Here is a 17,085-nt window from a genome sequence, read left to right on the forward strand (position 1 = left end):
GTGCACTTTATAATGTTGCTGTCAGCTTAAAACCCTCGTAGCTCAGTTGGTAAAGAATCTACCTGCAATGCAGGAGACACCGGTTCGAAGATCCCCTGGAGAAGGGATAGGCTACCCACTTCAGTATTCTTGGGCTTCCTTGGCTCAGCTGGTAAAGAATCCACCTGCAATGCGGGAGATCGGGGTTCAATCCCTGGTTTGGGAAGATCCTCTGGAGAAGGGAAAGGCTACCCAATCCAGTATTCTGGCCTGGAGAATTCCATGGAACTATAGTCCTTGGGGTTGTGACGAATCAGACATGACTGAGCGACTTTCACTTCATCATTAAATAAAATCCAAAAGGAGCAAAAATATCATGCTTTGATTTATGGTTTGAGAGAAATTTGCTTTCATATATGTTCTTAAGGATACATTCCTTATCAATTGTCGCTTTGTAGCATTTTATCTAGAATTAAAATTATCTGTTTTCACAATAAATATTGATAAGATCTAAGTATGGGAAGGAAATGTTCTAAAGAAAAACGATCCAAGAATTTCTCAAAGTAAATGCAGCACATCCCTTGTTAACGGTGTTTCATACATTTTTAAAAAATCTTTGACCCAAAGCTGCCACCTGATGGCAAAAATTAAAATGACAACTTTTGTAATATTCTAAACCTCCATCACAATTACTTGAAATATTATGTTTTCAGCATTGAGCCCCTAAATTCTAAATGCACTTTTGTATAAGTTTTGTATATTTGTTGAATGTTTGATAATTATTTTGAATTTCAGATAAATCAGATTTATTACTTAACTTTTTTTAGATGGGGATCCTACTAAGGAGATTTACTTAAAATCTATTTATGGAGCTGGAGGAAGAATCTGTTTTTTAATTAGTTTTACTTAATGAAGAATTTTACTCGAATATAGTAATTTTCTCTTTCCCTTTTCTTTCTTCAGAACAACGTCACTCAGACACCATGGTGTTCTTTTATCTGTGGATCGTCTTTTGTATCATCAGTTCCTGTTATACCCTCATCTGGGATCTGAAGATGGACTGGGGTCTTTTTGATAAGAATGCAGGAGAAAACACCTTCCTCCGGGAAGAGATTGTATACCCCCAAAAAGTATGTACAAAGAGTGCTTGTATTTATTTTTAAAAAAGAAAAAACACAAAAACAGAACACTCAGGTATATTACAGTATGTACCCAACACCAGCCCACTTAAAATAATTGCCAAAAAATGCTAATCCATTCAGTCAGTAAAAATGTACCAGATGTTAACTATATTCTGGGTGCTGTAGGAAATAAAACAAAGTAAAATTCTGGTTCTCAAGGACACTATAATCTATGTTCTAAACAGATAAGTAAACAGATTGCAATACAATGTAATAAAGACTAGAATAGAGGAATAAATAATTAAATATCTTTTATGATTTGTTTTTTAACATGCAGTTCCCTGTGTCTCAAGAGACTTAGGGAGAAGCCGAGTGGGCTGCAGTCCATGGAGTTGGCTGCAGTGCATGCAGGGGGTTGTGAAAGATTCAAGCACGACTCAGCGGCTATGCCCTACCTTAGGTCTCACATGCCCTGTTTGCCCTTAGTTTACCTTGCAAATTCTTGTTCCTTCTTTTTATTTTTATTTTATTTTATTTTTTTAGCATTCTACATCAAGCTGCTTATTTATTTTTAAAATTTGTTTATTTATTTTTGGTCACGCTACATAGCATGTGGGATCTTAGTTCTCCGGCCAGAGATCAAACCCATGTCCCCTGTAGTAGAAGCTCAAAGTCTTAATCATTGGACTGCCATGGAAATCCCTTGTTCCTTCTTTTTAAAATTCAGTTTGTTCCTTTCTCTAAGAAGCCTTTCTTATTTCTCCAAGCATAATTAGCCAATTGTCCTAGTCCCATTTTACACGATACAAACTTCCAATTATGGCAGTTATCACATTGCATTTTAATTACCTGTTTAGGTATCTGTATCCCTTACTATCCAGCATAGTCCCAGGCATACAGTAGACAATGTTTGTGGAATGAATGAATGAATGAATGAATAAAAAAATACTTGACTGAATGAGCAGTGCTGTGAAAGCACAAAGGAAAGAGGTGTGCCTGACTTTGCTTGGGTACATCAAGAAGGCTTTTCTTATCATTTATTTCAATCAGTTTTCTTAAAGTTTCGATTTGATCTAAAAATACATGGATAATTACTTGAGAATCATTTGAGCACCTTATCTAAAAAAAGGATGAGAAGGACTGAATTAAAAAGTCAATAGACCAAAAGTATCTGTACAGATATTGAAAGAAATTAAACAATGAATTGGGAATCCTTATAAGTGAATTCTAACCCCAGCTCTCTCACTAATGAGCTACATAACTTTAGACAACCAGACTGCAGTGTATTCTGTAAGGTAGGATGTTACACTAGATTATCTCTTGATCCTTTCCCAATCCTAAAATTCTGTATGCAGAGGGGAGTATAAATTGGGCCACTGATATTTTATACTATGTCAAAATGTCATCAATACTTCAGAATTGAACTTCGAAAAGTGTGTGACTGTGTAATATGTAATTGGTGCTTAGGGAAGGCTGTTTTCAAGTGTGAGGATTGAATATAAATGACAGACTGAATATGATGAATGATATGTTAGGGTAACTTCATATAAACAAATGAAGGCAGAAAAGGAGATGTTCATTAACAGTGATTTTTAAGTCTCATTTGAAAAGAAAATTTTAAAAAGTAATATTAAGCACAAGTCAGACAGCAGACATGTGTTCAAGAAAAGATGGCCTTTTGTTCACCAAATGCATGTGGCTTTGCTCCTTGTACTGTCCTTGCCTTACTGAGAGATGTAATGCATTTCTATCTTATTATGATGATTGCTTTGATGAACTATTTATATCTTTACATAAATGTTAATCTGTTCATCCTTTAAGTACTAACTTTTTTATTTCTGTGTAATAAAATTAGTTAGTAGAATCTTCCACTTTCTTTGTTATTACATATTTTTATGACCCATTTTTAGGGTCATAATATGCTTTTGTACGTTAGGCTTTACAAATATATAAGAAAAATGTCCTAGAAGATCACCATACCCCTCTCAGCTTTAAAAGGGGAAATATTGGAGTTAAATATATTGTGCTAAAAAAGGGAAGAAGCTATATGTGAAGTTCAGTGGGTGTTCATTTAACAATTAAGAACACAGCTATATGAACCTTAAACTAAGCTCCTTGGCATTAACAGTGCGTACTGTTGAGCACCATACCCAGGTCCAGGAAGCATTTACGTTATCTCCATGTTAAAATTTAACTTTTCTGTATCTCTTGACCTCAAGTTAAGTGTATTCCTCCCAAAAGACTTTTAATTTTTGGTAACATCAGCTCCCACATCCACATCAGTCAACTGTGGATCGGCTTGATTGGCTCTTAAAGACATACGAAATTGCAGCTTTTCATCAAGACACCTAATAATGATTTCACTGCATGTGGATTTATCCAAAAATTGCATTATTGCTGTATTGAATGGCTGGGGGAAGGGACAGAGAGATATGTTAATGTGTTTTAAAAAATCTTCATAAAATTAATCATAGTAAGCAGTGAATAATGTCTAAAATTGATTAATCAAGATATAGCAATATACACACATTATTTAGAAATCTGGAAGATAAATGCTCAAAATTTGAAGATGTTTGCCTCTAGAGAATAGGACAAGAAGAGGACTGCTGTTTCTTTTGTTTAGTAGCCTTCTAACATGACTGATATTCCTTTGCTGACATTCTTTTAATAAAATAAATGCTATGATTTAATACATAGCAGTTCTGGTTCCCATAAGATGTTGTAGCCTTTAAATACATATTTTAAAGAGCTGGATATCTTGAGATGAATAGAAAATCCGTGAATTATAGTTCCGGTCAGTTGGCAGTTTGTGTGCTTAAGGCTTTGTGTAACTAAAACGGAAAGAATTAGTTGAGTGCTTGTCTTCCCCATGTGGAAATGGGACATCCCTTAAATTTAATTGTTTGTGAAATCCAAGCTTCGTGTTATTTTCTGACATCAAAAAAGAAGGAAGAACTTTTTTCAAATGAAGGGTAAGGCAATTTGAGAATAAAAGCGCAAATAACAGAGTTAGTGAATCTAATTTGAACTATTGAGCCATTTGTGTATCACATACATTTTAGAATGTCATCTCAGTCAGCTTCAGGATCTCATCTGGTTTGTATTTCTAGGGTCTAGAAGAGAGCCTAGTATACAGTATGGTAACGAAGTATTAATATATTTGTTAAAGGATCACTGAAATTCAGTAAAACTTCATTTTGAAGATTGTCCTATCTATGAAAAAAAACTAAATTGGTCAAGTCTTTTAAAACATGTAACTCTTCTTTTACTCACACCTGTCAGTATGGTATGTGACTCTTGTTTACTGTGCCAGGTATGCTTATTTGTAAGAAACACGATGGTCAATTTACTCAATTTGCTTATTATCCCTCAGGCCTACTATTACAGTGCCATCATAGAGGATGTGATCCTGCGCTTTGCTTGGACTATCCAGATCTCAATTACCTCCATGACTTCGTTGCCTCATTCTGGGGATATCATTGCTACTGTCTTTGCTCCCCTTGAGGTTTTCCGGTAAGCAGACTACTGTAAAGTTTATCAGAGATTTTTTTTTTTTAACCTAAGATGTTACTCAGTACTTATAAATTAGATTTTATTAAAAGCTTATACCTGAAAAGCTTAAAATTTCCAACTTTTCTCAGACTTCTCATCTGCCTCCGTGTTGGAAAATTCTGACTGAAGGACTAAGAGATTAATTCTTACAAAGTTATGCTGATGGTGACTTTTTTAGAAGCTTTTTTTAAGAATTGGACTCCATTTGAATATCCAAATGACTAATGAACATATGGAAATGTTCTTTACATGAATAGTCACCAGGGAAATGCAACTTAAACCTACTTTTGAGATACAGCTGCTCACCTGTAAATGCTAAAATGAAAACTACAGACACACCAAGTACTGATAAGGATATAGAACAATTGGAATTTACAAACACTGCAAGTAGGAGGAAACCAGTACAATAGCCACTTTGGAAAACTCTTTGTCAGTATCTACCAAAGCTGTGCATGAACTCTTGGGTATATAGCAAACACAAATGCTGACTTAAGGCCACCAAGATCCACATACAAGAATGTTCACAATAATATTATTTGCAGCAGACCAAAGTGGAGACTACCCAAGGGCTTAGCAATATTAGAGCAGATAGATAAATTGTGATATTTACACACATGCAAATCTATTTGGTAATGAGAACAAAAGACTAAATACAAAAACATGAATGAATCTCACAAGGCAAAGTATTGAGCAAAAGAAGTTAGCCACAAAAGAGTATGTCCCTGTATGAGTTCAAATTTATGAAGTTCAAAAGCATGCTAAATTTATCTATGGTATTAGAAGTCAAAATAGAATTTGCCCTTGTGGGACAGTGAGTGGAAGTGGCACCAAGAAAACCTCGAGTGGGGAGTGCTAAGTCGATTCAGTCGTGTCCGACTCTGTGTGACCCCATAGATGGCAGCCCACCAGACTCCCCCGTCCCTGGGATTCTCCAGGCAAGAACACTGGAGTGGGTTGCCATTTCCTTCTCCAATGCATGAAAGTGAAAAGTGAAAGTGAAGTCGCTCAGTCATGTCCGACTCTTAGCGACCACATGGACTGCAGCCTACCAGGCTCCTCCGTCCATGGGATTTTCCAGGCAAGAGTACTGGAGTGGGGTGCCATTGCCTTCTCCTGAGTGGGGAGTAAGGTGCAATAATGTTCTGTTTCTTGAAATGTGTGCTGATTACACAACGGGGGTTCAATTTGCTAAAATTCATTATGCTGTGCCCATCATACTTGTTCACTTCTCTGAATGTGTGTTTCACTTAATAAGTTTTTAAATTAAAAAAAATAATTGAGCTCCATTGGAAAGGTTGTGAGTAGAAACAGGGAGGTAAAAAGTCTTAGAACAGAAATTAGAATTAAAATCTTTTGAGAATCATATTTTGCAATTTAGCAACCTGGGTTATTTAGCCCACCTTCTCAGTGGAAACAATAAAAATGCCAGATAAAATGTTTTTTTAATCTTCCTAAAAACATCATTGATCTGACATGATAGCCCAAACGCTTAAGTGAAGGTAGGTACCCCATAATAAGCAGAACACTAAAGCTGATTTTGCACTTAAGTCTTTTGCACTCAAACCAAAAGACTTTGAGATTCATCTGTGATAGCCAATTCAAATTTGTATGCACCTAATACATAGCTTGAAAATAGTAAAATGAAAGTTGACATTGCTAGAAAGTAAAAGTAGATAAATTTATAATTTTAGAGGAAAATGTTAGCATACTTTTCTCAGTATAAACAAGTAATCAAGTAACAACTTCCCTGGTGCCTCAGTTGGTATAGACTCCACATGCCAATGCAGAGGAGAAGACAGCGGCACCCCACTCCAGTACTCTTGCCTGGAAAATCCCATGGATGGAGGAGCCTGGTGGGCTGCAGTCCATGGGGTTGCTAAGAGTCGGACACGACTGAACGACTTCACTTTCACTTTTCACTTTCATGCATTGGAAAAGGAAATGGCAACCCACTCCAGTGTTCTTGCCTGGAGAATTCCAGGGATGGGGGAGCCTGGTGGGCTGCCGTCTATGAGGTTGCACAGAGTCGGACACAATTGAAGCGACTTAGCAGCAGCAGCAGCAGCCAATGCAGGAGACACGAGTTCGATCCCTGATCCAGGAAGATCCCATATGCCACGAAGCAACTAAACCTGTGCACTACAACTATTGAGCCTGCGCTCTAGAGCCTGCAGACCACAACTGCTGAGCCCACGTGCCACAATTACTGAAGCCTCTGAACCTTAGAGCCCGTGCTCTGCAACAGGAAAAGCCATAGCAACAAGAAGCCTGCATACCGCAACTAGAGAGTAGCCCCTGCTTGCCACAACTAGAGAAAAGCCCACACAGAAATGAAGACCCAGCACAGACAAAAATAAATAAGTAAAATTTTAAGAAAACAAGTGATCAATTAACCAACTTTACCTAATTGACATATGTACAGCATTGCGTACAACCTAGCTACTAAATACAAATGCTTTTAAATACACATGGAACATTTACCAAAATTAACTATGTGTTGGGCTGTATAAAGGAAGTCTTAACAAATGTTAGAATAAAATCACAAAAAGATACCTGAAAATTCACAAACATTTAGAAATTTAGCAGCATATATATAAATAATCCATGGGTTGAAGTTGAAATTGCAATGGAAATTTTAAAATAATTCTGAATAGAAATGTCATTGAAATTCTCCATCACCACCACCTCCCCCATTCTCTTCTTTCTCTTTCTTGTATGCTGCTTTAATTTTTTTTCTAGTGAAAAAAAAAAAAGAGGTAGCTCAATTTTTTATTCTTGATTTTTTCTTTTTAAAAAATTATTTGGTTAATAGAATCAGATGTTGTATCACCCATTTAAAGCAGAAGCAAAAAAGATCCTTTGAATATTTTTTCTTCCTGCAACTACTGCCCATTTTTGTGCTCTCTTTTACAGCAAAACTCTTCAAGAGATAACTTTACTTGCTATCTCTGCTCTCTGACTCCTTCCCCATTCTCCCTTTAATTCATCTCGTCCTTTTCCCCAGTACTCAAACTAAATTGCTTTTGTTAAAAATTAATAACAGTAGCAAACACTAATGTGTTATGTTCTATGTACCTGGCACTGTTCCAAGCACTTTACATGTACTAACTTAGTGAATCCTTACAACAGTCTTGTCAGGTAAGTACTGTTACTATCTCATTTACTGATGAAGCATAAGTTAAGTAAATCATCCAAGGCTGTTACACTTAGTAAGTAGCAGATCCCTGATCTGAATCTAGACAGTCTCCCAGAATCTGTGCTCTTAGATCATATTGCCTCTTTATCCTCTATCTGAATCCAGTGGTTCTTTTATCTGACTTTACTGCTCAGCAAAGCTCATTTGATTTCTCAGAAACTACTGTCTTCTGTCTCACGGTCTGTTCCATCTCGATTTGTTTACTGGTTCTTTTTCCTCTTCCCAAATTGTAAATGTTGGTGTGCTCTAAGGTTTGATCCTCTTTACTCCTCTCCTCCACTTATTCCTAAGCCCATGACTTGAAATTCTGTTCTTATGCTGTCTATAGTCCTAGTCTCTCCCTTGAACTGCAAACTCATATCCATCTAGCTACTGAAATTTCCTCTTGGGTTCCTAATGGCAACAGAAACAACTCAGATCTCTAGTAAATGGTGTCACCATTCACTGAAAACAAAAACCTGAGACCACCCACATCCCATGTCCAATAAGCCTCATCTTCATAAATAAATCCTGTCTGTCTGTGTCTCATCACCTCTGTTATCCCCACCTGAATCTAAGTCTCTGTCATCTCTTTCCTGGACTACTACAACATCTTCTAATTGATCTCCCTTCAGCTGTCTTTGATCTCTTCACAGTGCAGCAGATAGATTGATCTTAAATCACATTATTCTCCAGCTCAGAATTCCCTTGTTTTCTGTCACACTGGAAGTCTAAACTCTATACTGTAGCTTTTAAGGCTGTCTGTGGATCAGGCCCTTTTCTACCTCTCCATCGTCATCTCCTGCCCTTTTTACCTTCCTGTTCCATTCCAGCCCCACTGACATTGCTGTTATTTTAACACACCAAAGTCCTCTCCAGTGTGGGACCTTTTGTACTTGCTGTTTCCTTACCCCTTTTGCACTTGCTGTTACCTCTGCCTCGTACCCTTTTCTTTAGAATTTTACCTGACTTGCTTCCTTACATCACTCACATTGCTAGATGTCATCTCCTCAAGTACCCTTGCCCTGCTTTATTTTCTTAAGAGTACATACTGTTAACTAATTGTTTATTTGCTTAATATCTGTCTCTGTTATTAGAAATTATACAGGCATAGGCTTTGTCTCTGTCACAGTGTGGCTTTTCCTGTCATACTGTAGGTATTCAATAAATATTTGTTCAATAAAGTGAAAGAATGAGTACTCTGAACCTGTGTTCCATGAGTCCCTTTTCTTTGCCTATTCCTTTTTTGTCCCCTTCCCCCCAACACACACACCACCTTTTTCTATTTTAATATTCTAGTCCTTAATTCCTTTGTGTGTGTGTGTGTGTTTATTTCCATGAGTGGAAAGTTGATGTACTTGGAGGTCTACAGGTGATAGCAGTAGTATATTCAAGTTTTATAAGTAACTCACCTACTCCTACCCCATTTTGCTAAGGCGATTTGTGTGGAACTTCTTCCGCCTGGAGAACGAACATCTGAATAACTGTGGTGAATTCCGTGCTGTGCGGGACATCTCTGTGGCCCCTCTGAATGCCGATGATCAGACGCTCCTAGAGCAGATGATGGACCAGGAAGATGGGGTACGGAACCGCCAGAAGAATCGGCCGTGGAAGTACAGCCAGAGCATATCCCTGCGCCGGCCTCGCCTCGCTTCTCAGTACGTATGGCTGCCACTTCTGTGAGATGAATTCCCTTCAGGTTTTAGTACTTGGTAACATTTAAGTTTGGAGAAGGAAATAGTATTGTTGCCTTGAGAAATCCGATGGACAGAGGAGCCTGGCAAGCTACAGTCCATGGGGTCACAAAAGACTCTGGACCTGACTTAGCGACTAAACAACAACATTTAAGTTAAGAAGCAGTCATGTTGAACCTGATGAAATTGCTGGTGTTCAGCCATTTTTCACAACCTATGTATAGAATGTCTTAATGGACACATAGTGTAAAATATTATTAGTATGTTAGTGTATTAATACCTACTGATTTGGCATTAAAAGTACACTGGGAAAAACTTATTGGAGAATATTTTATTTGACTCTTAAGTATATCTTGTATAAAAATCATTTTCAAGTTGTAAATTTTAAGAACCCTGGTTCTGCCACTTGACGTCTGTGTCATCTTGGCCAAATCACTTAATTTCTCTATATTATTGCTCATCTGGAAATTGGGATTAGTATGGTCCTTGCTCAGAGGGTGGCTAAGTAGATTGTTTGTTATGACTTGGAATTTACACCAGTTTCCTCACAGAAAGAGCTCAATAAGTATAAACTATTATTATTTTTACTTTCTTAGTAAATACTACAGCAATATTTTTATCGGTCACTGACTTTGTATATTCCTAAAAGTTGTTTGGAGGATAGCTGTGTACCCTCTAAGTGTAGGGTATGTGTGGCCGCATTTGAAATTTAGAGACAGTAGATATCACAAAGGATTGGAATAAAAGAGGGGACAGGGCAGTTTTCTGAAGGATAAGGGAGTGTTTGAATAAGCTAGAGGCACAGTAAAGACATAAAGATGGAAATGAGGGATGGAAAGAAAAGCCATGTGACTAGAGCTCATAACAAATAGTAACAAAATTTAGCTGAATGAAGTATGATTGTAAAAGGCTGAAAGCTTTATCTTGTAGGCAGGAGGAAGTCACAGAGAATTTTTTCATAGACTGTTCTGAAAGTAATACACTCATAACTTTCAGTGGCACTGTGCAACATATATCGGGAAAGGGAAAACTGAAGGCTGGATCAACTAAAAGACCATTGCAGTATTCTTAAGTATGGAACATTAAAGACTTGGATTAGGGCGCTTACAGTAGGCCAAAAAAGAAAACGAGGAAACATTTTAAAGGAAGTTTAAAAAAAAAAAATAGAGATGGTAATAACCCACAAGGAGCAGAGAAGAAATTGCCTGAGCTTCAGATAGAATTTGTAAGTTCTCTGAAGAAGAGAAGGTCGAGAAAAGCAGAGCAAGGAACTGTCTTGGAGAACAAGCACAAGCAAGAGAAAAAAAAAAAAAAGAACAAACAAAAGGGGTAGGAAAGGAATGGTCAGGGAGGTCAGTAGGAGGAACGTCAAAACAAAGCATGATACTGTTACATAGAGCAGGAAGCAGAGTTTGAAGAAGCAAGAGGAGGGGATGTGGAGGCTGGTAGAGTTAGCAAGGTGAGGTCCACAAAGGACTGGAAGACAGTGCAATAGATGGTCATCCCACTGAGCTCCTAAATTTGAAAGTCGAATCCTCGCCAGTCACCAGCAGAGGGCAATCCAGACATACACTCTTTCTGCTTCAAAAACAAGGAAGCAGTAGATCTTTATGTTCAGCTTCAGATGTTCAGTGGAAAAACACCAGCTTATTAGATTGCCTCCAGGGGAAGACATTTAGAACAATGGAGCAGCTTTTGTGCAAAGGAAGAGAGCAGCAAATCTAAAATAAGATCTGAGACTGAATGCTAACTTTGAGACTCGTGCAACCATTTAACACATCCTTAACATTTTTAATGTCTATTTCTACCTCTGTCGAGTAATAATAATACCTACTTTACCTCATGGAGCTCATGAGTTGCAGAATATTTTGATGTTATCTAATACTCCATTTTTCATCCTGTGTAAGAATCTCTTTTATGGAATCCTGAATAGTTGATTATCTTATTTTGATTGACAGTCATCAGTGATAGTGAAGTTTATAACCATACAAGGCACCTGATTTTATTGTTGGCTAGTTACTGTGGTAGATAGCTTATGTTGAAATATGCTTCAGTATAACTTCAACCAGTTGATCCTGGTTGGGCTTTCTAACATGACTTAGTATTCTCTCTTATGTGTGCTGTGCATAGTCACTCAGTCGTGTCCGACTCTTTGTGACCCCATAGACTGTAGCCCACCAGGCTCCTCTGTCCATGGGGATTCTCCAAGCAAGAATACTAGAGTGAGTTGCCATGCCCTCTTCCAGGGGATCTTCCCAACCCAGGGATTGAACCCAGGTCTCCCGCATTGCAGGCAGATTCTTTACCGTCTGAGCCACCAGGGAATCCCCTCTTCTGTGTATACTTCATCAACTGTTTAAAGACAACTGTCATGTCTCTCCTTTAGTCTTAATCTACTGGCCAACTCTCCTAGTTTTTCATGTGTTCCTCAAATGATTTTTCTGTCATCCTCATCTTAATTCTTCATATTTGTTTAATGCTTTACTGATGCTTTTTATATCCGTTCTCTCACTTGATATTCGTACTGTCTCCATGAAGTGAAAGCAGTATTATGTAAAAAGGTATCATTATTCCTGCTTTACAGAGATGAAAATTGGCATCTCGGAGAGGTTAAAAAAATACATCATAAAATCCAAACCCCTGCATTGCACATTACACATGACCTACCATTGTTGCTTCCTTCCTCTGGTTACAACCTAGTTTCTTAGTGTTTTTCCAGTAATATCTGAAATTGAATACAAAGCTCTAGGAGCAGTCTATCTGGTGTAGTACATAGTGTCCATGACTGGTTATTATGTATTTTTAATGGTAGTAAGATTGAAAATGTACCTAATACTTTGGATGTGTTTGTATTTTAATAATGGACTAAGTATTTTTTTTTTCCTTTCATTACCACTAGATCCAAGGCTCGTGACACTAAGGTATTGATAGAAGACACAGATGATGAAGCTAACACTTGAATCCTCTGAAGTCTAGATTAACATCCTTGGTTTTCCTACTCTACAATTCTTTCCTCGACCAACGCAACCTCTAGTACCTTTCCAGCCGAAAACAGGAGAAGACATATAACACGTTTTCCGAGCTCTTCCAGATCGGATCCTATGGACTCCAAACAAGCTCACTGTGTTTCTTTTCTTTTCTTCTCGTTTAATTTTCATTTTCTATTTTTAAAACAAATATTTACTTCATTTTGCCAATCAGAGGACATTTTAAGGAACAAAAACACAGTATCTTCTGGATTGTTTACAATCACAAGGACACAGATACCTACCAGGATGAAGAACAGGCATTGAAAGGACCCTCTGATGGGACGGTACCGAGATACCTCGGCTTCCGCTTGGCCCGGTTTTGACTGGTTGAAACCGGACATTGATTTTTAAATTTTTTGTCTGTTTATGTGGAGAATTTTGTCCTTTCCTTCATACCCAGCGCAAAAGCACTGGCCGCACTTGCAGGGAAAGTGCGACTTAGAGCAGGACCTTCATTCATGAAACTACTTTTTAATTTGATGTAACTTTTCTTATTTTGGGGAGGGTTGCTGGGTGGGTGGGAAATATGATGTATTTGTTACATATGGTTTTCTCATTATTTATGAAACTTAACCATAAAAGAATGATATAACTCCTGTACAATGAAGGTGGTAACAGTGAAGACAGGGGAAACTAATGTTGAACAGCATTTGAGGGTTTAGTCCACAATACCTCTTTCATGAGACGATTTGCACCTGTTTGACTTTTCCTTCCTTTCTTTTTAATTTTAAGCCAAAGTTTTATTACTGATGTTTTGAGTTGCTGCTGCTTCAGAATCCTGAGCATGTCTCCTGCAACAAAGCCTTCACACACGCCCACGCAACCAGTTGAAATTTACTGAAGAGGCCTGATACATTTTTTTAAGGAATAGATGTGGAATACATTTGCCCATATTCCAACCGTAACTGAAGTTACGCCTTATTAAGCTTCAACATGTAGGGTAATTGAAGTACAGCCTTTACCAGCTTGGGATTAGAAGGCACAGCTATTTCATAGACTCTCTGCACCCTCATTGGATAGTTTTTCTTCTGGGCCCACTTACTTTAGCCAGAGGTTGATCAAATTAAAAGTCTGTCTTGGGGAAACCATGCTTTTGAGAGCATAGAACAAGTTACCCTTCCTCTCTCACTTGACAGTGATGAAACAGAGATTGGCAGCCATTTCTCCCAGCAGTTTTAAAGGATGAACATTAGATTTCATGCCCTCCTATGACAGAAAAACTGCTAAAATTGGGGGGGGGGGCCTAAACTTGGTTATACACAAAAAGCATATTTCTTAGAAATTTCAGACTATGATGGTCTGTACACAATGCTCATTTTCACTTTCGTCTAATTTCTTTCCTATTTCCTAAGTCATCAGATAAGCCCAACAACCCTAAAGGATTTTTCTCCCTTGAATGTGATTGGCATTAAATTTAGCATTATCATTTACTTAGTATTAAAAGCATATGATTACTGCCCCTTAGTATACCCTTTTGTCATTAGCTCTTATGCCGTGCATCACAAGTCTTCACTCATCCCTGTCATAATTCCAGGAGATTAATTAAAATTCCTATTACTACCAAAATTCTACCAATTAACTAACATTTTCTTTTCAAAGGAGTTTTTTTCATCTTTATTCTGTCAAGCTTCCAAAATTTGGTCCCTTCCTGAATTGAGACTTTTTTTCCCTGAAAAATCACTAGGCTCTGTGGCCTTTACAGCTTTTTTTGTTTTGCCAAGCATATTCCTTGGCCCAAAACTGAAGAAGAGAAATTTAATTTTTTTGTTTGTTTGTTTAAATAAAATGGATCGTTTCTAATAATCAGTGGTAACAATTTAGTGACCCTTAATAGATTAAAGGTTGCATTATTTATACTTGGGATTTTTTTTCTAACTACTCTGGTTTTGTACATTAAAACTATGGGGGAAATATCACTGGTCTGTCCAGAAGGAGCAGTAATTATTACTGAGTTACATAGAAAAGTCCAGTGGACCAGTCATTTCTTGTACAAATAAAATTGATGGTACTAATGTGTATCCAGAGCAATTTTACTTGTCAACTTCATTCTCTGTTAGTAAACCTATATAATGACACACTTAAAATCTTACAGTTGACTTCTGGTATTTTAATTCCCCAGTGTTTTTACTTTAGTGTATCCTATGACCAGTTTGGTCTTTTTTCAACTATTACGATTCTTGACCCGGATCAGTATTACTTTTTCATAGATAATGCATTGTTCGAATATATTCTTTTTCTGCTGTTGGTCCTATCAGAATAGTTTGTTCAGGAATGATAAGGCTTAGGTAACTTTCAGCTAACTTTGACAGATGCTTAAACATGTTTTTAAACACAACAGCTTTATGTTCCTCCTGAAGCTCTAAAGAGAAAAGAAGGCTTTTCCTCATCAAGAGGAAACAGTTTGGAAGACAGAATATACAATTTTTTCCTCCAGAAAAGGCAATGTGCATTTTTCTCACCTAACTTTTATATGTTCTAGTTGTGAATGCTGTGTCCTACCTAAAATTTTACTGGAGCGTCTTGTACACTGAAGCTCTCAATAGAACTCCTAGGAAATGAACATCACAGAGTTATTTTAAAGGAGCAGCACTCTAACCAAAGGAAAAACGTCATCTGATTTTAGGTTTAGGAAGTCTAGTTTTATTTTATTTGAGAATCACTCAATTGATGGTATCAGTTAAAATACCCCCAAATGAAAGAAAGTATTTTTTAAAAAGGATAAAATTTCTTTTTCATTTTGTGATAATATGGAAAGCATTGATGTGTGTAGAGAAAGTAAAAGACAAAAGCGGCTTATTTTCTATGCACAAATATGCACCTCTAATTAAGGCTGCCTATACCATTAAAATGGATTAATTAAGGATTTCATACTATACAGAGACATTAAAATGATCACACATTGTCATCATTAATTGAGTTATAATAGTTATTTTTAAGATTGGAAAGAGGTTGGAAACCTATGTGCAACTTTCTTTTTCAGCATCAGCCCTTTTTCTCCTTAAAAAAGCTGCTTCATTTCAGATACAGAAGCAGTGTTGTGGGAGGAGAATGCCAATCACCCCAGCAGTAGCATGTGTGAACCCTTAGAGAAGGAAAATGGAGCCCAGCCCCTCGGATCTGTGACATCCCAGTATTCCAACATGAGAGTTTGAAGATTTTAACTGAGATTTCGCTAGAAGTAACTTGTTGGTATACGATATCCTTCTACCATGGTTTGACCAAAGCATATTCATGATAACTAGAGAAAGCAATTCATGCTTTCTTAGCTAAGGCAAGTTAAGAATAGGAGAAAATAGCCTATTATTGAGTGTACAGGCATTGATTAACAGACATTTAGTTGAAGAGAAATAAGGTAATTGTGGAGGTAGCAGAGAAGAGCAAGAGGAAGTTGGACCTTGGCAGCAGAAGCCGGGCAGTGAGGAAAGGAGGTGAGCTTGACCACATGGAGGTGATGCTGCCTTTTGCAGTCTTTCCTTTGGGCAGTTATACTGCTGGTAGACACCGGCCTGTTTTGCTACCCTCTTTCTCCACTACTTTCCTTTACTCGGGAAATAGTTCTTTATGCCCAAATGCAATTTTCTTAGCAATGTCTAGAAAAAAATGTTTAAGGAAAGGAATTTAGAAAATAACTATCCATGGTGTTATTTTATTCAAATATTTAGGATTCTCTGATGTGATTGCACTTTATTTGGTAAATGAATTTCAGATTATTTTCTGTAATAGTTTGCATGAAATCTTTTAGTTCTTAAGAAATAAGAGCTGTACAGCATATTGAAATTTTAAAAATTAAGGTGGCTTCTCAGATTGAAAAAAGTTACATTGACTCTAAGGCTTTCTCAACTACAAAATCACTGAACTTTTAACACATCTAATTTTAAAAGCCAATAATAGATATGATCTCTGTCACTAAGTTAAGACAATAAAAGTTCTAGAACTTCAGGAAAAGTTAAGAGAAGTAAATCAAATTTTTGAGCTTAATTCCTTTTTATGATGCATCTGGCTTATTTCTTGCTTTTGATGATTAGCTGAAGCAAGGAAAGGTTAAAGAGATTTTACAAATTGCTTAAACACATACATTTCTGCATTTCAGGTATCAATCTTGATAGCAAATCTTAAACGCTAACTTTCTGCATTATATTTTCAGTCTATACAATGTCAGCACAGAGGTAATGTGGTCTAGAGTTTATTATATTAGATGGTAAGAAATTTGTGCTGATAAACACTACAAACCAGTAATTTACCCAGTGTTAAAGCCACACCACTCACCAAATATGAAGACTTCAAAGAAGTTTGGAGCTTAATTTAAATGATATGAGAAGTTTGCCTGGGGAATTGAGAGGAGCCTGCTGATTGGAATGGTTCATCATGCCTTTCTAATATGAATTGGCAAAACTGTGATATTGAGTTGCCCCTTTAAAAACAACCTTCCGGAATGTATTTGCTTGCTTACTATGGAGTATAGTGGTTATCACATTGGCCTAACACTTTGAACACACTTACTACAGAAGAGGAAGTCAGAGGGACAAGATGAGTTT

General features: G+C 37.1%; 1 protein-coding gene across 1 annotated transcript in view; it reads left to right on the forward strand.

Annotated features, from left to right (window-relative positions):
• The window catches only part of XPR1 (xenotropic and polytropic retrovirus receptor 1), a 201,401-nt gene extending 186,185 nt beyond the window's left edge, over positions 1–15,216 (forward strand). Inside the window, exons 12-15 of the mRNA XM_055582862.1 lie at positions 943–1,109; positions 4,474–4,613; positions 9,264–9,485; positions 12,421–15,216. Coding sequence (XP_055438837.1) covers positions 943–1,109; positions 4,474–4,613; positions 9,264–9,485; positions 12,421–12,481 — 590 coding nt within the window. The 3' untranslated portion in view covers positions 12,482–15,216. The remainder of the gene's footprint in view (positions 1–942; positions 1,110–4,473; positions 4,614–9,263; positions 9,486–12,420) is intronic.
• Positions 15,217–17,085: the final 1,869 nt, after the last annotated feature.

This window comes from Bubalus kerabau, chromosome 5, assembly GCF_029407905.1.
Source record: "Bubalus kerabau isolate K-KA32 ecotype Philippines breed swamp buffalo chromosome 5, PCC_UOA_SB_1v2, whole genome shotgun sequence".
In the NCBI taxonomy this organism is placed as follows: Eukaryota; Metazoa; Chordata; class Mammalia; order Artiodactyla; family Bovidae; genus Bubalus; species Bubalus kerabau.